This window comes from Staurois parvus, unplaced genomic scaffold, assembly GCF_062004578.1.
Source record: "Staurois parvus isolate SC_StPar_1 unplaced genomic scaffold, SC_StPar_1.0 ptg000140l, whole genome shotgun sequence".
Taxonomy (NCBI): domain Eukaryota; kingdom Metazoa; phylum Chordata; class Amphibia; order Anura; family Ranidae; genus Staurois; species Staurois parvus.
In genome coordinates this window covers 2,298,401-2,321,173 of record NW_028317936.1, presented here as the reverse complement: position 1 = coordinate 2,321,173, position 22,773 = coordinate 2,298,401, and the positions used below count along the sequence as shown (strand labels likewise).

The window sequence follows — 22,773 nt, the reverse complement described above, 5'->3', positions numbered from 1 at the left end:
AGGAAGGGAGAGAGAGAGGAAGAGGGAGAGAGAGGGAAGGAGAGGGAGAGGGGGGGGGGAGAGAGAGGGAGGGAGAGAAGGAGAGAGGGGGTGGGAGAGAGAGAGGGAGTGAGGGGGATAGAGGGGGAGAGACAGGGGGAAAGAGAGGGAGAGAGAGAGAGGGGGGAGAGGGAAGGAGAGAGAGAGGGGGGGAGAGGGAGAGAGGGGGAGGGGAGAGGGAGAGAGGGGGGAGGGAGGGAGGGAGAGGAGAGATAGAGGGGGGAGAGGAGAGAGAGGGGGGGAGAGGAGAGAGAGAGGGGGGGTGGAAAGAGAGGGGGTGGGGGAGAGAGAGAGAGACAATATATATAATATATATTTTTATTTATTTATTTATATATATATATATATATATATGTGGATAAAAGTGTGGAAACTTTTTGAAGACTACCATACAACAATTAATAAAAATAAATTTTAAAATTACAATAAATAAATATTTTTAAAAATAGGGGAACAAAAAACTATAAATCCACTTTGTTTGCACCAAATGACTTTGCAAACCCAGATATTACCTTGTAAAAGTAGCAGTGACATCATCACTGTGCTCTACATAGCCTGCGCAGAGAGCAGAGCTATAGGAAGGGGCCCATAGGTTCCACCTACAACAAACAACTTCAGGAGGGGCGATTTTGCAGTTCTGTGTAGGGGGTGCGCCCTACCCACACCACTTTTGGCGGCCTCGGCTGTCAATCACCGGGTCCCATCAGATGATTACTCGCCGACACCCAGTGATCGCAGAGTATCTGACAAGGGAGAGACTGGTCAGCTCCTGGACACTGCTTTGTATGGCTCTGCATGGCACAGCCATCCAAAGCAGCATGCTTACAGTGAAACACAGCACACAGTTAACCCTTTGGTCACCCCATGTTAACCCCTTCCTGCCCAGTGCCATTAGTACAGTGTCAGTGCTTTTTATTAGCACTGATCACTGTATTGGTGTCACTGGGGATGTCAGTGACACCAGGTCAGTTCCCCCCCCAGTGTCAGAATGCCCGCTGCAGTCCTGCTATAAGTCGCTGATCGTCGCCATTACTAGTATAAAAAAAATAAAAATCCCATTATCTATACCGCCATTTGTAAACATTATAACTTTCACATAAACCAATTAATTTACACGTATTGGGATTTTATTTTTAGCAAAGAGCAGAATACCATTTGGCCTAAATTTATGAAAAAATTTTTTACTGGACATGTTTTATATCAAAAAATAAATAGTCAAAAATATTGTGTTTTTCTCAAAATTGTCAGGTTTGTTTTTTTATAGTGCAAAAAATTAAAACTGCACAGGCGATCAAATACCACCAAAAGAAAGCTCTATTTATGGGGAAAAAAAGGACATAAATTTAATTTGGGCGCAGCGTTGCAGTTTTCAGTTAAAGTAACACAGTGCTGAATCACAAAAAAATGGCCTGGTCAGGAAGGGGGGGGGGGATCCTCTGGAGGGCAAGTCGTTAATAGTAATAATAATAGTAATAATAATGATAATAATATCAATAATAATGATGATGATAATAATAATAACAACAATATAATCATTAATAATAATGATGATAATATTACCATCATCATCATTATTATTATTTATATTATTATTATCAATATATAAAATAATAATAATAATGATATTATAATAATTATTATAATCATCATTATTATTATTGATATTATTATCATCATTATTATTATTGATATTATCATCGTTATTATTATTGATATTATTATCATCAATATAAAAAAAATAAACATATAATAATAATGATGATGATGATTATAATAATATCAATAATAATAACGATGATAATATCAATAATAACGATGATAATATCAATAATAATAATGATGATGATAATATCAATAATAATAATGATGATTATAATAATTATTATAATATCATTATTATTATTATTTTATATATTGATAATAATAATATAAATAATAATAATGATGATGATGGTAATATTATCATCATTATTATTATTGATTATATTGTTATTATTATTATCATCATCATTATTATTGATATTATCATCATTATTATTATTGATATTATTATTATTATCATCAATATATAAAAAAATAAATACATAATAATAATAATGATGATGATGATTATAATAATTATTATTATAATATCATTATTATTATTATTTTATATATTGATAATAATAATAATAATAATATAAATAATAATAATGATGATGATGGTAATATTATCATCATTATTATTATTGATTATATTGTTATTATTATTATCATCATCATTATTATTGATATTATGATCATCATCATTATTATTGATATTATTATTATTATTAGCAATATATAAAATAATAATAATGATGATATTATAATAATAATTATTATCATCATCATCTTCATTATTATTATTATGTATTTTTTTATATATTGATATTAATAATAATACCAATAATAATAATGATGATAATAATACCAATAATAATAATGATGATGATAATATCAATAATAATAATGATGATAATAATAATATTATTATTTTTATATTATTAATAATAATAATATAATCAATAATAATATCATCATTATTATTGATATTATTATTATTATTATTTGATGATGTTAGTATTATTATTTTTTATGAGGATGCAATATAATTATTTTTAATTTTATATATGACATGTCCTGCCTGCAGCAAACTGATGACATCATCTAAGCCTAGGCAATGTCACTTTGTTTAAGGAGGTCAAGGATGACTTTTCAATAATAAAAGGCAGAGCGATCCTAAAAAATGAATCTCTCATTATATATTGTGACATGTAAAGTAGCTGAATGTTCCACTATATAACCTGCTTTAAAATAAGACCATTTGAAAACCTGCCCTTTGTGATTGTTGTCCCTTATGTGTCTTGTCTGCATGTGAGAGTATAGAGATGTATTGAGGGTAAAAAATAAGGAGGTAAGGGCATATTTGAAACTTTACATTAAAAAAAAAAAAAAAAAAAAATCAACCTTGCTTAAAAAAAAGCAAGAGATCTGGAAGATAATGTATAATTCTTATGACCAATTAAACTCTTAGGAAAAAATGGGTAATGGCTTAAAATGACACGGAAACCGTACCATTTCCATAAAAATTAATTTTCATGCCAAATTTTATTTTGGGAATCAGATCAGCCAAATTCCTGGAAAAATTGTCATGAATCGTATAATTATATTTTTCTGTAAATCTTGATAAGCTATTTGAGATCTCTGAGCATTATTTAAAGCAGAAATAAATAAATGTGTTTGGAGCTAGAGGTTTTTTTTTTGTAGAAAAAATAACATTTTGCATGAAAATTTTGCTGCTGAAAAACTTCTTTCCTATCTCTTTTTAATTGTGCTCTGTGAGATGCCAAGAATAAGAATTGTGCTATTACCCCAAGTAGCATCTTCAAATTTGAAAAGCAATTTTTTTTACATCTGTCTGGAGGGACTTGCAACTTGCTCTTTGCTACAAAATTTGCATTCTCAAAATTTGCCAAAATTGTTTTTTAATCTCTCTGGAAGGACCTGAATTTTGCTCTTTGCAACAAAATTTGCATTCCCAAAAGTTGCCTTTTTATCTTTATGGAAAGATCTGTGTCTTGCACTTTACTACAAAATTTTCATTCCCCAAATTTGCCAACATTTTTAAAAATCTGTCTGCATCATGGCCTTCGCTACAAAATTTGCATTCCCCAAATTTGCCAATTGTTCTTTTATGTTTCTGAAAGGACCTGTGTCTTGCTCTTTGCTACAAAATTTGCATTCCCCAAATTTGCCAATTGTTCTTTTATGTTTCTGAAAGGACCTGCTTCTTGCTCTTTGCTACAAAATTTGCATTCTCAAAATTTGCCAAAATTGTTTTTTAATCTCTCTGGAAGGACCTAAATTTTGCTCTTCGCTACTAAATTTGCATTCCCAAAAGTTGCCTTTTTATCTTTATGGAAAGATCTGTGTCTTGAACTTTACTACAAAATTTTATTCCCCAAATTTGCCAACATTTTTAAAAATCTGTCGGCATCATGGCCTTCGCTACAAAATTTGCATTCCCCAAATTTGCCAATTGTTCTTTTTATGTTTCTGAAAGGACCTGTGTCTTGCTCTTTGCTACAAAATTTGCATTCCCCAAATTTGCCAATTGTTCTTTTATATTTCTGAAAGGACCTGCGTCTTGCTCTTTGCTACAAAATTTGCATTATCAAAATGTGCCAATTTAAAAAAAAATCTTTCTGAAAAGACCTGCATCTTGCTCTTTGCAACAAAATTTGCATTCCCAAAATTAGCGATTTTTTTTTCAAATCTGTCTGGAAGGACCTGCATCTTGCAATTTGATCAAAAAAAACAATTAGCTTTCTCAAAATTTACCAAATACTTTTTTTTTTTAAATCCTTCTGTAAGGACCTGAAACGTGCTCTTTGCTACAGAATTTTCATTCCCCAAATCTACCTTTTTTTTTCAAATCTGTCTGGAAACACCTGCATCTTCCTCTTTGCAACAAAATTTGCATTTCCAAAATTTGCGATTTTTTTTTTTAATCTGTCTGAAAGGACCTGCATCTTGCTCTTTGATAAAAAAAAATAGCATTCTCAAAATTTGCCAAAATGCTTTTTTTAAATCCTTCTGTAAGGACCTGCAGCTTCCTCTTTGCTGCAAAATCTGCATTCCCCAAATCTTCCTTTTTTTTTTTCAAATCTGTCTGGAAGGACCTGCATCTTGCAAACTGATTAAAAACAACTACATTCTCAAAATTTGCCAAAATCCTTCGGCAAGGACCTGCATCTTGCTCTTTGCTACAGAATTTTCATTCCCCGAATTTGTCTTTTTTTTTTTCAAATCTGTCTGGAAAAAACCTGCATCTTCCTATTTGCAACAAAATTTGCATTCCCAAAATTTGCAATTTTTAAAAAAAAAAATCTGTCTGGAAGGACCTGCATCTTGCTCTTTGATAAAAAAAAAATAGCATTCTTAAAATTTGCCAAAATGCTTTTTTTAAATCCTTCTGTAAGGACCTGCATCTTGCTCTTTGCTGCAAAATCTGCATTCCCCAAATCTCTCTTTTTTTTTTTTTGTTCAAATCTGTCTGGAAGGACCTGCATCTTGCAATTTGATAAAAACAATTTGCATTCTCAAAATTTGCCAAAATTGTTTTTTTTAAATCCTTCAGCAAGGACCTGCATCTTGCCCTTTGCTACAAAATTTTCATTCCCCAAATTTGCCATTTTTTTTTTTCAAATCTGTCTGGAAAAACCTGCATCTTCCTCTTTCAAACAAAATGTTTGTTCCCAAATTTGACCAACTTTTTTTTTTTTTTTTTTTTTATTAATCTGTCTCGAAGGACCTGCATCTTGAGGCCTCACTGTTTTCTGCATCCCTTGACAATTAGATTCAGGATTGGATCTTCTGGTACAGAAAAACTCACAGGGTATTCAAAGTGCTACCTTTTTTTTTTTTTTACAACATCTGAAATCTGTCTTTTCTAATGTTTTTAGTCGGTCTGTATATCACCAGCCTGTGCACAGACATGTGGAATTCTTGGTAATTTTTTTTTTTAGGTAAAAAAAAAAAAAAAAATTAAAAAAAAATTTTTTTTTAGGTTTATTTAATTTATTAACGGATTGATTTATTTTAATTATTTTTTTTCTGCAGGTCTGCCAAATTTGCATGAGGGCTCCATATGGACCATGTTTGGCAAGTATCTGTAGAATCTGATTTTTAAAAACATATATCTTTAATGGGAATCTAATCCCAGCTACTAAAATTTCATATAATCCATGACATGGTAATTCGCCAATCAGCTGGCACCATTCAGCGGTCCATAAAAATTAGGTAGAGCTCTTTAAGGACTCTCGGGTGCAAGTCGTCCGGTCCTGGTGATTTGCTTGTGTTGAGATTTTCTCGTTTTTTTCGGACTCTGGCTTCTAGAAGTCACAAGGGTACAATCTGTGGCGTGTTACTAATGATACATTCTCGTGCACGCCCCCTACCCAAAGTGCAAAATCACATATATACGTGATTTTGCGCACCCATACCGCCCTGTAGCAGTATTTCTGCTATAGGGCAGACAGGAAGCGGTTAATATGTTACTAAAGTACTACCATTTTTCCTCTGTGTTCAATGTTTTAGGGATTTGGTTCCATTAAATAGCTTGTAGTATTGAGCACAGTTTAGAGAAGTTGGCTCTCTTGAAGTTTAGTGTTTTTGTGCTACCCCTGTGCCTCCTCTTCCAATCGTGTATGATGAATGTAGTTATCCTGTGATTGATGGTTCCCAAGTTGTCCCGTATTTCCACATCCGTGACCAGATCTGTGTTATTCTTCATTAATAGATCTAGCAATGTGTTCTTTCTACATGGCTCAAAAATAACACTTTGTAATCAGAGTCTGGCATCAAGACAATGAAACTCCTGGGAAATTGATCTGGTCAGGTAAGTAGCAGAGGGGGACGGTAATCAATTTCAGCTGCCTTGGTGGTAATGACATTAATAACAGGTGCACAAGATGGGCAACAATGAGATGACCCCCAAAACAGGAATGGTTTTGCTGGTGGTGGCCACTGACATTTTTTCCATACTCATCTTTTCTGACTGTTTTTCACTAGTTTTGCATTTGGCTAGGGTCAGTGTCACTACTGGTAGCATGAGACCATACCTGGACCCTACAGAAGTTGCACAGGTAGTCCAACTCCTCCAGGATGGCACATCAATACGTGCCATTGCCAGAAGGTTTGCTGTGTCTCCCAGCACAGTCTCAAGAGCATGGAGGAGATTCCAGGAGACAGGCAATTACTCTAGGAGAGCTGGACAGGGCTGTAGAAGGTCCTTAACCCATCAGCAGGACTGGTATCTGCTCCTTTGTGCAAGGAGGAACAGGATGAGCTCTGCCAGAGCCCTACAAAATGACCTCCAGCAGGCCACTGGTGTGAATGTCTCTGACCAATCAGAAACAGACTTCATAAGGTGGCCTGAGGGCCCGATGTCCTCTAGTGGGCCCTGTGCGCACTTCCTGGCACCATAGAGCTCGCTTGGCATTTGCCATTGAACCCCAGAATTGGCAAGTCCTCCACTGGCACCCTGTGCTTTTCACAGATGAGAGCAGGTTCACCCTGAGCACATGTGACAGACATGAAAGGGTCTGGAGAAGCCGTGGAGAACGTTCTGCTGCCTGTAACATGGTTCAGCATGACGATTTTGGTGGTGGGTCAGTGATGGTCTGGGGAGACATATCCATGGAGGGATGCACAGACCTCAACAGTGAAACACCGATCGTCGGACGGGACCTCTGTACGAGGTCCCGATCATGTGATCACTGATTGGCCAATCAGTGATCACATGCAAAGTAGTAAGCAAGATGTCACTTGTGACATCATTGCTTACTACGTGTGAAATCTGTGAATGATCACAGAGATCACATGGTACAGGGCTATTCACAACAGCCTTGTACCATGTGACAAGCTGTGACCAATCACAGCTCACTCAGTACTTCTCAATGACTGCAAGAATGCAGACAGAGAGAAAGAGAAATGATTGCTTTTACATCCTATATGGGTGTAAAAGCAATCAGTGTAAAAAAAAAAAAAAATCATCACCCCCACAAGTAGTACAGTGACAGTATGTAAAAAAAAAAATAAAAATAAAAAATAATCTAAAAAAATAAAATAAAAATGTAAAACAAAAATGTTTAAAAATTATCATTTTTGGATATAAATTTTTTTTTTTTTTACTAAAAAGATAACGGAATAAATTTTGGCCAAGATTTATGATGAAATATTATTTATTTGCAAAATTTTATAAACTAAACACTTTTTTTCAAAATTTTTGGACTTTTTTTTCATTTACATAGCAAAAAAAATTAAAATCCCAGCGGTGAATAAATACCACCAAAATAAAGCTTTATCTGTCTCAAAAAAATGGTAAAAAATTCATTTGGGAACAGTGTTGCATGACCGCGCAATTGTCATTCAAAGTGTGATAGCACTGAAAGCTGAAAATTACCCTGGTCAGGAAGGGGGTAAAAGTGTCCGGTCTGGAAGTGGTTAACAATGAAGACCAGTCACGACAGAAAAAAAACCTCATTGTTTATTCGTTATTTTTTTGGTCTACAAATTGTGTAGGAAATTTAAAAAAAAGTGTAAAGAATTATAGTCAAAAGAAAGTCTAGTTCCCCCCTCCCAAAAATAATGTTTTTTTTTAGTTTTGTTTTATTTGGTTTTTTGGATTGAACAACTCCTGTTATTTATTTATTTTATTTAATTTTTTTACCATCTGTGTCCCATTGGGGAGATTTCCCTTCACTTCTGGGCCAAGAGCCAAAGCAGAAAGTGAGAGGAAACCCCTCCAAAGCGCGAGAAGCCACCAGAATTAGTGTCCTCATTGGAAGATTTCCCTGCTATTCCTGTTCTGAGGACAACCCAAAATTTCGGATTTTCTTTCACTTTCCTTGATAATAGTAAACAGGACAATTAGAGACAGCAAATCTCCCAAATGGAGGCACAGCCAGTAATAAACACTTGACAGGGGTTCTAATCCCATTCCACTCGAGCTAAAAAAAAAAAGTGCTTTTAGTTACACTTTAATTAACGGCAAACATTTTTTTCTACAAAAAAGAAAAAAAAAAGGCCAACTTATCACCAAATACTGTAAATAGGCCCACAGTAGAAATGTAAAAATCACCCTGGTCCATATTGGGTGTATAGCTATAAGAGCTGAAGTGATTAATTACCTACCTAGATATAAAATAAAAAAAAATAATAAATAAAAAAAAATAAATAAATAATAAATAAAAAAAATACAAAAAAGTGCCTTTAGTTATACTTTAATTAACGGCAAACATTTTTTTCTACAAAAAAAAAAAAAAGACTTACTTGTCACCAAATAAACAGGCCCACAGTAGAAAAGTAAAAATCACCCTGGTCCATATTGGGTGTATAGCTATAAGAGCTGAAGTGATTAATTACCTACCTAGATATAAAATTAAAAAAAATAATAAATAAAAAAATACAAAAAAAAAGTGCCTTTAGTTATACTTTAACGGCAAACATTTTTTTCTACAAAAAAAAAGACTTACTTGTCACCAAATAAACAGGCCCACAGCAGAAATGTAAAAATCACCCTGGTCCATATTGGGTGCACAGCTATAAGAGCTGAAGTGATTAATTACCTACCTAGATATAAAATAAAAAAAATAAAAAATAATAAAAAAAAAAAAATGCCTTTAGTTATACTTTAATTAATGGCAAAAAATGTTTCTACGAAAAAAAAGGCCAACTTATCACCAAATAAATAGGCCCACAGTAGAAATGTAAACCTCCCCTGGTCCATAATGGGTGCACAGCTATAAGAGCTGAAGTGACTAATTACTTACCTAGATGTAAAAAAATAAAATAAAAAATAATTAAAAAAAAAAAAGGGTTTTGACTTTTGCCTTTAGTTATATTTGAATCTAATCGATATAAAGCTGTCACATGACCCAGCTCTTTCCCAGCCTGTCTGCAGGGAAACAGTGGTAGGAGGAACTTCTAGTCCTCCGCTGTTGGTCACATGCTCAAAATAATAAAAAAAAAAAAAAATACAGAGTAAAATCAAATCAAAAATATCTATAAACTGTTTTAAATAATCATGCAAACATATATTTGAAATCAAATCTTTATGAATTTTTTGGCAATAACATGGCACGGGCAGATTTCTGCCAGTCACAGGCTTTGTCAAGCCCCCTCCAGCCTGTGTCTAAGGCTGCTTTCATGCTGAGGAGTTTTTCAAGCTTTTCGCGTTAAAGCTCAGGAAACCTGCTTCCCTGTGTACATGAAGGTAGATCTACATATGTTATGTGTTGCGCTTGCGGTTTCAAAACTCCCGCTTGGGGCATGTTTGGTGAGTTAATAAAAAAATTGACCCAAAAACACCTCTTCCCATTGAAATCAATGGAAAACGCCTGAAAAGAGCCTCAAAAACACCTCTGAGAAGCGTTTTTGGTGCAGTTTTTAAGTCAAATGTCCTTTAAAAAACGCACAGAAAACGCGATAAAAAAAACTACGCGTTTTTGTTGTGGATCAGTGTGAGCAGGGGCGGACTGACCATTCGAGCACTCGGGCACTGCCCGAGGGCCCGGGGTCAGTAGGGGGCCCTATGAAATGCCACTGGTACCTATTTTTATAGGCATTTTTGGGTGTGGGCAAGGACACAGGGGCCCCATGATCCCCTATTGCCCGAGGGCCCCATGAGTTGTCAGTCTGCCCCTGAGTGTGAGCCTAACGCGGTGCTCAATTCTCAGCGTTCTCTGTGCGAATTCCGCACCGCATCACAATTGCACCCCGTTCATGCGAACCCCCGCGGGTGTGTATGTCAACAATACCCCGAAAACGGTCCGCAAAACGCGGTGTGATGTGCAGAATCAGAGCGCATGGGTGTGAATACCCATGTGATCTGATTCTAGTGCGGACCAAAAAAAGGGTCCTGTACCTTTTTGGTGTGGATGCGGTGCGATTGGAACCGTACAAAATGTACGGCTCTAATCGCACCGCACACACAGTTCACATGTGATTTGCGCAGGGAGGCGGAGCGGTTCCGGTGTGAATCACATGCGGTGTACCACACCGTATAGGTGTGAACCCGGGTTGAAAGTAGCCTTAAAATAACAGGGAAGTGAAGCCTCTATCAATCAAGATGTAATGGTGCGGATGCGGTGCGATTGGAGCCATACAAAATGTATGGCTCTAATCGCACCGCACAAACAGTTTGCATGTGATTTGCGCAGGGAGGCGGTGCAGTTCTGGTGTGAATCACATGTGGTGTACCGAACCGTATAGGTGTGAACCCGGGTTGAAAGTAGCCTTAAAATAACAGGGAAGTGAAGCCTCTATCAATCAAGATGTAATATCCCCCCCAAGATGTAAGCATTCTTTTATTTGATGGAAATTGTAATTGTTTTTTTGCCTTAGAATAACAGGGAGGTGAAGCCTCCATCAATCAAGATGTAATACCCCCCCCCAAGATGTAATATCACAGCATTCTTTTCTTTGATGGAAATTGTAATTGTTTTTTTGCCTTAGAATAACAGGGAGGTGAAGCCTCCATCAATCAAGATGTAATATCCCCCCCCCCAAGATGTAATATCACAGCATTCTTTTCTTTGATGAAAATTGTAATTGTTTTTTTTGCCTTAAAATGACAAGAAGGTGAAGCCTCCATCAATCAAGATGTAATATCCCCCCCCCCTCAAGATGTAATATCACAGCATTCTTTTTTTTTTTGATGGAAATTGTAATTTTTTTTTGCCTTAGAATAACAGGGAGGTGAAGCTTTCATCAATCTAGATGTAATATCACCCCCAGGGGCGGACTGACAACTCATGGGGCCCCCGGGCAATAGGGGATCATGGGGCCCCTATGTCCTTGCCCAAACTCAAAAAAGCCTATGAAAAATGTACCAGGGGCATCTCATGGGGCCCCCTACTGACCCCGTGCCCTCGGGCAGTGCCAAGTTTCCAAATGGTCAGTCCGCCCCTGATCACCCCCCCCCCCCCATTGTGTTTAGCTGGTAAGTGGGCATAGAGGAGGAGAGAGGGAGTGGGCTGTCACCGTGTATACGCCCATATGTGCGACTCTTTTGTCACATGGGCTGCTCGGATGTGAAATGCTCAGTTTAGAAACTGTCCATGTCCCCAGTGCAGTTGGGGATTTATCAGAGTAGTGTTGGCAGCTCTGCACATGCTCAGTTTTCAGTAAAACTGAGCATGTGCAGAGCTGCCAACACTACTCTGCTAAATCCCCAACTGCACTGGGAACATAGACAGGAGGGGGAGACAGAGAACAGCCGGATCAAACAGGTTATTTGCAGAAAACAGAAAGTGAATCCCATAGTGGCTGAGTGCGGATGAACAGCCTGCAATACGGGATTTATCGATCGATTTTTTTTTTCTATGATGCGGGTTCGATGACACTTCAGACGCCTACCTAAACCGTGCACTCGCCACAAATGATATTGATCAATAATGTACTTTGAAAGTCATATCCTTTGAAAAAGATCAGACACCGAGCTCATTGCTTCAGCAGCTCGCCGAAATTACCGCTTCCTTTTATTCCTGCCAGTAAAATATGGGAGGACTAATGGCTCCCTGCTTCACCGTGCGCCTCTATTCATAGATGACAAAAGAAGCAAAAAAAAAAAAAAAAACAATTACGATCTCCGCCAAAGAAAAGAAATAAAAAAAAAAAAGAAAACAGCTCTGCGCTTTCACATCCAGATCCAGCAGGGGGAGATATTCATTACACTTAATAGCCGCTTGTTGTTTTCAAATGATTTTTTGGGGGGAGGGCAGATTGCGTTGGCGTCAAACGAAAGAGAAAAGTGACAATTCCTAAGTGTTGGATCGATCGAGCGACACAAACCCCGGAAACTACTACAGACATTGCTCTTGTGTATTGAGACCCAGTCGAACATTCATATTTAGTACTTTAAATGCTTGCCAGGCACAGCACACGGGCTTCGTGGTCTTACAGTAGGTGATTTCTAAGGCTACATGTACACTAGGGTTTGTCGGTGTCGCGCCTCTGAAAAGCGGTCTGTGGTCAGGTCGCTTTTCAGAGCTATTTGACAGGGTATGTCGCTTCCTCATTGCCTGTTGTAATCAGGGCTTTTATTTACTTAGTGAATGGGTACAGGTATTTTCCCTTTCCGGACCACCCTTGTCTCTGCCCTCTACTTCCCTCTGAGTGTTGTACCTTGGTTCCACCCCACCTTACCCGCCTCCAAGCACCGTCCCTTGTTTCCACCCCTCCTTACCCACCTATGAGCACTGTCCCTTAGTTCCACCCCACCTTACCCACCTCCAAGCACCGTCCCTTGTTTCCACCCCTCCTTACCCACCTATGAGCCTATGAGCACCGTCCCTTGGTTCCCCCCTCTCCTTACCCATCTCCAAGCACTGTCCCTTGGTTCCCCCCTCTCCTTACCCACCTCCAAGCACCGTCCCTTGTTTCCACCCCTCCTTACCCACCTATGAGCCTATGAGCACCGTCCCTTGGTTCCCCCCTCTCCTTACCCATCTCCAAGCACTGTCCCCTGGTTCCCCCCTCTCCTTACCCGCCTCCAAGCACCGTCCCTTGGTTCCACCCCCCCTTACCCACCTCCAAGCACCGTTCCTTGGTTCCACCCCTCCCTTACCCGCCTCTGAGCACCGTCCCTTGTTTCCACCCCTCCTTACCCACCTATGAGCACTGTCCCTTGGTTCCACCCAACCTTACCCGCCTCCAAGCACCGTCCCTTTCCTCCCCCCCTCCTTACCCACCTCCAAGCACCGTCCCTTTCCTCCCCCCCTCCTTACCCACCGTCCCTTGGTTCCACCCCTCCTTACCCGCCTCCGAGCACTGTTCATTGGTTCCACCCCTCCTTACCCGCCGCCAAGCACTGTCCCTTGGTTCCCCCCTCTCCTTTCCCGCCTCCAAGCACCGTTCCTTGGTTGCACCCTCCCTTACCCGGCTCCGAGCTCCGTCCCTTGGTTCCACCCCTCGTTACCCACCTACGAGCACGTCCCTTGGTTCCACCCCACCTTACCCGCCTCCAAGCACCGTCCCTTGGTTCCACCCTCCCTTACCTGCCTCCGAGCACCGTCCCTTGGTTCTCCCCCCTCCTTACCCACCTCCAAGCACCGTCCCTTGGTTCCACACCTCCTTACCCACCTACGAGCACCGTCCCTTGGTACAACCCTTCCTTACCTGCCTCCGAGTACTGTCCCTTGGTTCCACACCTCCTTACCCACCTATGAGCACCGTCCCTTGGTTCCACCCTACCTTACCTGCCTCAGAGCACCGTCCCCTGGTTCCACCCCACCTTACCCACCTACGAGCACCGTCACTTGGTTCCTCCCCACCTTACCTGTCTCTGTGCGCCGTCCCTTGGTTCCACCCTTTGTTACCCACCTCCAAGCACCATCCCTTGGTTCCCCCCCCCCCTACCTGCCTCCGAGCACTGTCCCCCTCTGTAGGGAATACAGAACCAAGTATCATATTGTGGTGATAACAAATTTGTTAATGATAGAAAAGCAGTAAAATAGATTCCCTGCGGCCAGCAACAATAGACCCCCCACACACACACACACACACACTTACGAAAATACCCCATCGGCAACAATTGATTCATTCCAGCAACAAGAAAACCACACCAACAATAACAGATCTCCCAGCAGCCAGCATCAATAGACCGCCCAGCAGTCAGCAACAATAGACCCTATCCTCAACAGTAGATCCTTCCTAGTCACATAAAACCCCTGCAGCAACGATAGACTCCCACCACAACAATAGATGCTCCCCAGTGACTATAGACAACAGCTATAGTCAACAGTAGATCCCCCCCAGCAACATAAGACTCCCCAGAAACAATAGACCTCCCCAGAAACTAAAGACACCCCATTGCAACAATAGGTGACCCCAGTGATAATAGACATCAGCTGCCAGCATCAATATACCTTCCAGTAGCCAGCAACAACATACTCTTCCTTCAACAGTAGATCCCTCCCAGCAACATAAGACCTCCCCAGCAACAATAGACCCCCCATTGCAACAATAGATGCCCCCCCCCAGTGATAATAGACATCATCTGCTCACATCAATAGACCCTCCAGTAACAAGCAACAACAGACTGTTCCCTTAACAGTATATCCCTCCCAGAAACATAAGACCCCCCTGCAACAATAGAACTCCCCAGCAACAATAGACCTCCCTTCGCAACAATAGATCCCCCCCAGTGATAATAGATGACAGACAGCTGCCAGCATCAATAGACCCTCCATTAGCCAGTAACAATAGACCCCTCCCTCAGCAGTAGATATACCCAGCAACATAAGACCCCCCAGCAACAATAGACCCCCCCATCACAACAATAACTACCCCCAGTGATAATAGACAACAGCTGCCAGCATCAATAGACCCTCCAGTAACCAGCAACAACAGGTTCTTCCCTCAACAGTAGATCCCTCCCATAAACATAAGACCCGCCTGCAACAATAGATGCCCCCCAGTGATAATAGACAACAGCTGCCAGCATCAATAGACCCTCCAGTAGCCAGCAACAAAAGACCCCCTTCCCCAGCAGTAGATCCTCCTCAGCAACATAAGACACCCCCCCAAAACAATAGACCTCTACAGCAACAATAGATACCCCACCTTCCCACAGCAACAATGGAGACAACAGCCGACAGCATCTATAGATCCAGTAGTGAAACCTATAGCTTTACAACCAGAAAAGTTCAAGCTCATTGCTGGCTCAGAGTGGGATTGTAGGTGGGCCCCAAGCTATTCAATGCAGGGGAACCCCTAAAGCTCAGGCCCTACCATCAGATAGGGCCATCCAGTCTTCTGTATCTGCCCAAGCCCTCACAGACCTGCCCATCTACAAAATATTAATGGTGTCCTCCTGATCCAAGTCTACAATAATCCCCCAAACACCTGGAACACCCTTCACACAGGGCCCTGTAATTCCAACATGGTTCAGATTAGGGCTCCAGAAGTCCAGCCAAACATTCAGGGCCCATGAGACATGGGGGGGCTCAGGTCCAACAGGGCAGCTCCTTTCCCTAATCACCACCAGCTCCTAAACCAATCAGGCTTGCACTGGTTAATCAGGTTGCAGTCCGCAGTGCCTTATCAATTATTTAGGGAAGCCAATGCCAATCGTAGGCGCAGGCTTCCCCAAAATGGCTGCCTGGAGCCCATAACAGAGGACAGCATAGTCCCCAGTGACTTCCTGCCAGCCTGAAGAAGCGAAACAGCACCATCTTCAGGTCAGTGAACAAACTGCAGCACGACTTTTGCCTAGGGGATGGATTCAGTAGTTAAATAAAAGAGAACTGGACAGGGCTGACACCATTTCCTGCAGTTTTCTGGACAGATCATCGTGCATTCCACAGGTTCTTGGTACAATATTGTGATTTTTGCCTTCCAGATTTAGTTCAGCATTTTCAGTTTAATTTACAAATCTTTGTTCCATTTCAGGTAACAGTACACACCCTCTCTACCAGACTACAGCTCATGCGCAGCTCAAATGTAAGTACAAGGCATTTAGAAATGCCTCAACTTCAGGAGTTACAAAAAAATACCCCTGCTGTGCACACTCCCCCTTCCTTGCAAGGGTTAACTCTAGGGGATGAGGAATAAGGTGTAATATTTACTTGACTCCTAACTTCGGCGGGCTCCAGCACTCACCTTCACGCTGGCTTTTGGGTGGTTTCTCTCCTTCCTCACGTAAAATGCAGGGCTATTGGTCCTGCATTGTACTTGATGACGTCATTGTGTGACCATGACCTTGAGTGCCTTATAGATGAAGCTCTGAGGAGGTGGTTGCTTAATTAGGGGAGTACTCCAGCAGGCTCCGGTACTCTCCTTCACTTCAGCTTGTGGGTGGTACCTTGCCGTTCTCACATAAAATGCAGGGCTATTGGTCCTGCATTGTACTTGATGACATCATTGTGTGACCATGGCCTTGAGCTCTTTATAGATGAGGCTCTAAGGGGCTGGTTGCATAAAAGGAGGGAGTGCTCCAGCAGGCTCTGGTACTCTCCTTCACTTTGGCTTGTGGGTGGTCCCTTGCCGTTCTCACCCAAAATGCAGGGCTATTGGTCCTGCATTGTACTTGATGACGTCATTGTGTGACCATGGCCTTGAGCTCTTTATAGATGAGACTCTGAGGGGCAGGTTGCACAAATGAAGGGAGTACTCCAGCAGGCTCTGGTACTCTCCTTCACTTCGGCTTGTGGGTGGTCCCTTGCCTTTCTCACATAAAATGCAGGGCCGACAGCCCTGCATTTTACTTGATGATGTCATTGTGTGACCATGACCTTGAGTGCCTTATAGATGATGCTCTGATGGGGCTGGTTGCTTAAATAGGGGAGTACTCCAGCAGACTCCAGTACTCTCCTCCACTTCAGCTTGTGGGTGGTCCCTTGCCGTTCTCACCTAAAATGTAGGGCTTTTGCTCCTGCATTGTACTTGATGACGTCATTATGTGATGATGATGTTGTGGAATGGCCTGTAGATGAGGCTTTAAGGGGCTTCCAGCATTGAAGGAGGGAGAACTTTGTAATTCTGCGGTGGTGCTCAAAAATTAAAGACCCGTATCTACTGTATATGAAATAAGTGCTTGTGTACACACACAAAAGTAAGCTTAAGGCTTGTCTTTTGTCCACCGCCCCAAAGGAGTAGGACCTTACCCTGAACCCCCCCGGGATTCAAGGCTCCTGACAGGGACAAACCATGGTCCACCTGGCCAAAAGGCTTGGCGGACCACTCTCCTCATAGTCAGCCGAAACCGACCAACAAGTACTAGGTGTTTGGCTCTACCGAAGAGAGACTTCCCCCACCCCCAAGTTCAGAGGAGGAAAAAACCTGATGGCCACACAACCTCCCCCTAGACTTCAGGGTAGGCCAGAGAACCCACACCCTCCATCCAGTGAAAAAAAACTCAGACAAAAGGGCAAAGTGACAAACATGAAGAGAAATATATTAAATAAATAAGTACCCGGGCTAGTGTACAGGCTAGACCCTGAGGCCTGGTAGCTAAATAATTGCTCCGAACTTAGCCAAAAGGCCTACCCCAAAGAGACCTGGTGCAAAACAAAAGAGTATAGTGCTGTGACCATCTACCTGTTTACACTAGTGGTGTTCCCACACCTACATGTTACTAAGAGCACCCCTGGGGCAACCGACTCCCAGGGGGAACAGCACCATGGATTCTTTGCCTTCCAATCCCATGGCCAGACAAGGTAGACCCATTCACACCTGGAGGCACTGGGACCCTCCAGTCTTCCAGGGGGAATTACTACCATGCCCCACACCCCATGGGCACCCCAGTTTCTGTTCCTGCCTTCACTAGCCTTCAGAGCTCCCATTATACCCATAGGGATACTGTACAGCCAGCCATTCCTACCAAAAGGCCAGAATGATGGTGGAGCACCTCTACTGGACAGTGATAAGAACAGATACTATACTTGATCCTTACCTGGAGCAACCAACTCCCAGGGGGAACAGCACCGTGGACTTTTTGCCTTCCAATCCCATGGCCAGACAAGGTAGACCCATTCACACCAGGAGGCACTGGATCCCTCCAGTCTTCCAGGGGGAATTACTACCATGCCCCACATCCCATGGGCACCCCAGTTTCTGTTCTAGCCAGCACTAGCCTTCAGAGCTCCCATCATACCCGTAGGGATACTGTACAGCCAGCCATTCCTACCAAAAGGCCAGAATGATGGCGGAGCACCCCTAATGGACAGTGATAAGAACAGATACTACACTTGATCCTAGCCTGGAGCGACCAACTCCCAGGGGGAAAAGCACCATGAATTTTTTGCCTTCCAATCCCATGGCCAGACAAGGTAGACCTATTCACACCAGGAGGCACTGGTTCCCTCCAGTCTTCCAGGGGGAATTACTACCATGCCCCACATCCAATGGGCGCCCCAGTTTCTGTTCTAGCCGGTACTAGCCTTCAGAGCTCCCATCATACCCATAGGGATACTGTACAGCCAGCCATTCCTACCAAAAGGCCAGAATGATGGCAGAGCACCCCTACTGGACACTGATAAGAACAGATACTACACTTGATGCTAGCCTAAAGGCCGAGCATTGTACATGATGATGTCATCGTTGTGACCACGTCCTCGAATGCCTTATAGATGAAGCTTTGAGGAGCTGGTTGCATGTACGGAGTATATAGAATTAGTCAACATTTAACACTTGCATTCCACGAACGGGAGGAGTTGGACAGGGGGTGCTGTTTGTGGAGGTCCTTGCAAGGGTAGTTTTCTTGTAATTGGACACCTAGTGGAAGATGCATGTGACAAATCAAATTTTGCCTACTTTGTAGTAGTCACAGTATATTTTGATTTGTTTTTTGTTTGTTTTTTTAATTTCCTTAATTTATTTCACTCTCTAGTGTTGCCTGGCACATCCTCTACTTTGTTGTGGAGAAACAACAGGTCCAACAAAGGCATGAAGTACCAAGATGGAAACCTTACCATTTTGACCAAAGGGCTATATTTCGTCAACTGCCAACTCCAATTTGTCGTTAGGGAATGTCTGGAAAAAAATGAAGACTTAAGGACGCACCTGGTTTTGAATGGAAAAGAAGAACACCGAACAATGCAGACTTTCAGAAAACAAAAAAGAAACAATACAACTGATGATTGTAAGATGTTCACCAACCAACACTTCAGTCTCCAGATCAAACTCGAAGTTTATGACAACATCTCGATCCTTACAAGCCATCCACACTGGCTCAGTAATGACGGCTTGACAGCGGACAGCAGTGTGTTTGGAGCATTCAAGATATCGGAGGGCTCATAAGGGATAAAAAAAATATGTAGACTTAATGTTTTACAATAACCCCAACCCCCCAAAAAAAAAAGTAGTTTAAAGTGTAGGTCAAGGCTAAAGACAAAAATACTTTTTTAAAAAGCTGCAAAAACTGAAAAATATCTGTTGCTCGGAGAGAAATGCCTAATTTCTATTGAGTTGACAACACAGTTCCTCTGCTGTATGGAAATCCCAACCGGCGTTGTCACCTACCTTACCTGCTGGACTACAGAACTCCACTTATCCCTCGCCCCTCTCTGTCTACATGCATACATTGGTTTATTTCCTATTAAAAAAAAAAACATTTTTCCTGCTAAGAACCTGCCCAGGAACTCTTGGGAGATATAGTTCTGGGGGTGTGCCAACATCAACAGGAATAGAGCTCCCAGGAGCTGCCCCTGCAAGAATGATACAAGCCTGGGGTTGACATCACGCAGAGTAATAAAAGCTTCCCACTGCAGGAGCAAGATTAAAAAATAATAATATTGTAACATGGTCGCTAGGGGGAGAGAAAGAGTTGGGGCAAATTTGAGTATGCCCGGACATACATTTTGATGAAAATGTAATCACCAATTTTATTTGGATTATTAGATTAATTCTAATAATATACTTGCAACTTTTTTAGACTTTTTTTGAAGAATTATTTTTTAGATTTACCTATACAAACAACGGGTGTGAAATATTTTGGATAGGTGATACACAGGCCATTGAAAATCCCAGAAAGAAGCATCATTAAATTGAAGGTTGGCCTGGGGGACAACCCCTTCTAACTAATCATGACAATAAAAAAAATATATATATCTAAATGGCCCAAAAAATGTTTGAATCTATGGTCACAGTACACTCTGGATTCTGATTCTTCTCTCTCGTGAACTGCAGATTGGTAGGGTTTATCTTGGGAGGACCACATTGCTACCTGGTGATGTGGGCACTTCCCATTGGGACCATCGGTGGAGTCCTCACAGGGTTCTAAAGACTCCAGTGGTGGTGTGATGGCATCAGAGGAGTGGCAAGACCAATTGGCCTTGGCCAGGGGACAACTCTCAATAAATTTTACAGCCACTCCCTCTAGTTAATCACACCAATAATAATTACCAAAAAAATCTAAAGATCTAAATGGTCCAAAAACATTTGAATCCATGGTCACATTACACACTTGGGTTCTGATTCTTCTCTCTTGTGAACTGCAGATCGGGTGCAGGTGATGGCATCAGAATGAGGAGTGGCGAGACCAATTGGCCTTGGCCAGGGTACAACAGTCCATAAATTTTACATCCACTCCCTCTAGCTAATCACGCCAATAATAATTACCAAACAAATCTAAAGATCTAAATGGTCCAAAAACATTTGAATCCATGGTCACATTACACACTTGGGTTCTGATTCTTCTCTCTCGTGAACTGCAGATTGGGTGCAGGTGATGGCATCAGAATGAGGAGTGGCGAGACCAATTGGCCTTGGCCAGGGGACAATCGTCAATAAATTTTACATCCACTCCCTCTAGCTAATCACCCCAATAATAATTAATAAAAAAAAAGTCTAAATGGCCCAAAAACTTTTGAATCCATTAATACATTACACACTTGGGCTCTGATTCTTCTCTCTGATGAACTGCAGATTGGTTGGGTTCTTCTTTGGTTGCCCACATTGCTGCCTAGTGATGTGGACACTTCCCATTGGGTTCATCGGTGGGGTCATCACAGGGTCCTGAAGAACCCAGTGGTGGTGTGCTGGCATCAGAATGAGAAGCTACAAGTCAGGCTGGCCATGGGCCTAGGCTGCATTGGTGGTCACTGGTCTTTCTTCTCTTCCAGAAGAGGCATCACAAAAGGTTACATTTGGGTGGATATAGGTAAGTAGAAAAGAGGTTAGGATTTTTTTTTTGTCTTCTTTTGTGAATAAGTGGGGGAAATAGGGGTTTTTCCAATTTTTACTGGAGATAGGCTTTAAAGCTGACTTCCTCTTAGTTTAAGAAGAATTTGTTCAGGGTCCATAGGCTAGTCTATAAAGCATACTGGTAACCCAGCTTCTACGATTTGATCATTCACATTAAAAACATTTTTACAACCCAGCCAGTAAACAAAAATGAGCAAAAAGTCCTTTGTAGAGCCTTGTTTTTCATAGTCATTTAACTGCTGGTGCCTCTATAGCAGGGGTCTCCAAACTGTCTAAGCAAAGGGCCAGTTTGCTGATCTTCAAAATTTAGAGGGAGCACAACTCTAGCCAGTGCAGGTAGCAAAAACCCTGGCATCAGTGGGAGGAATAGTGTCACATAATTGGTGTCAGTAGAAGAATTAGTTCCAAATCTCTGGTGTCAGTGGAAGGATTAGTACCCCATCATTGGTGTCAGTAAGAGGAATAATGCCCCTTTATTGGTTTCAGTGGGAGGAATAGTGTCCCATCATTGGTGTCAGTGGGAGGAATAGTGCCCCGTCATTGGTGTCAGTGGGAGGAATAGTTCCCCATCATTGGTATCAGTGGGAGGAATAGTCCCCCATCATTGGTATCAGTGGGAGGAATAGTGCCCCATCATTGGTATTACTGGGAGGAATAGTGCCCCATCATTGGTATTACTGGGAGGAATAGTGTCCCATCATTGGTATTACTGGGAGGAATAGTGCCCCATCATTGGTATCAGTGGGAGGAATAGTGCCCCATCATTGGTATCAGTGGGAGGAATAGTGCCCCATCATTGGTGTCAGTGGGAGGAATAGTGCCCCATCATTGGTATCAGTAGGAGGAATAGTGCACCCATCATTGGTGTCAGTGGGAGGCATAGTGCCCCATCATAAGTATCAGGGGGATTTATAGTGCTCTATTATGGAAGAATAGGGCCCCATCATTGGTATCAGTGGGAGGAATAATACCCCATCATTAGTATCAGTGAGAGGAATAGTGCCCCATCATTGGTATCAGTGGGAGGAATAGTGCCCATTCATTGGTGTCGGTGGAAAGAATAGTGCCCCATCACTGGTATCAGTGGGATTAATAGTGTCCCATTTTTGCTATCAGTAGAAGAATAGTGCCCCATCATTGGTGTCAGTGGGAGGAATAGTGCCCCATCATTGGTGTCAGTGAGAGGAATAATGCCCCATCATTGGTATCAGTGGGATGAATAGTGCCCTATTGTTGGTATCAGTGGAAGGAATATTGCCCCATCATTGGTGTCAGTGGAAGGAATAGTGCCCCATCATTGGTGTCAGTGGGAGGAATAGTGACCCATCATTGGTGTCAATGGGAGGAATAGTGTCCCATCATTGGTGTCAGTGGGAGGAATAGTGACCCATCATTGGTATCAGTGGGAGGAATAGTGCCCCAGCATTGGTGTCAGTGGGAGGAATAGTGCCCCATCATTGGTGTCAGTGGGAGGACTAGTGCCCCATCATTGGTGTCAGTGGA

At 41.8% G+C, this 22,773-nt stretch overlaps 1 protein-coding gene across 1 annotated transcript in view; it reads left to right on the top strand.

The window, feature by feature from the left end:
* Positions 1–20,252, top strand: part of TNFSF8 (TNF superfamily member 8) — a 70,411-nt gene extending 50,159 nt beyond the window's left edge. The window contains exons 3-5 of the mRNA XM_089673520.1: positions 16,018–16,068; positions 17,921–18,089; positions 18,956–20,252. Of these exons, the coding sequence (XP_089529646.1) occupies positions 16,018–16,068; positions 17,921–18,089; positions 18,956–19,365 (630 nt within the window). The 3' untranslated portion in view covers positions 19,366–20,252. The remainder of the gene's footprint in view (positions 1–16,017; positions 16,069–17,920; positions 18,090–18,955) is intronic.
* Positions 20,253–22,773: the final 2,521 nt, after the last annotated feature.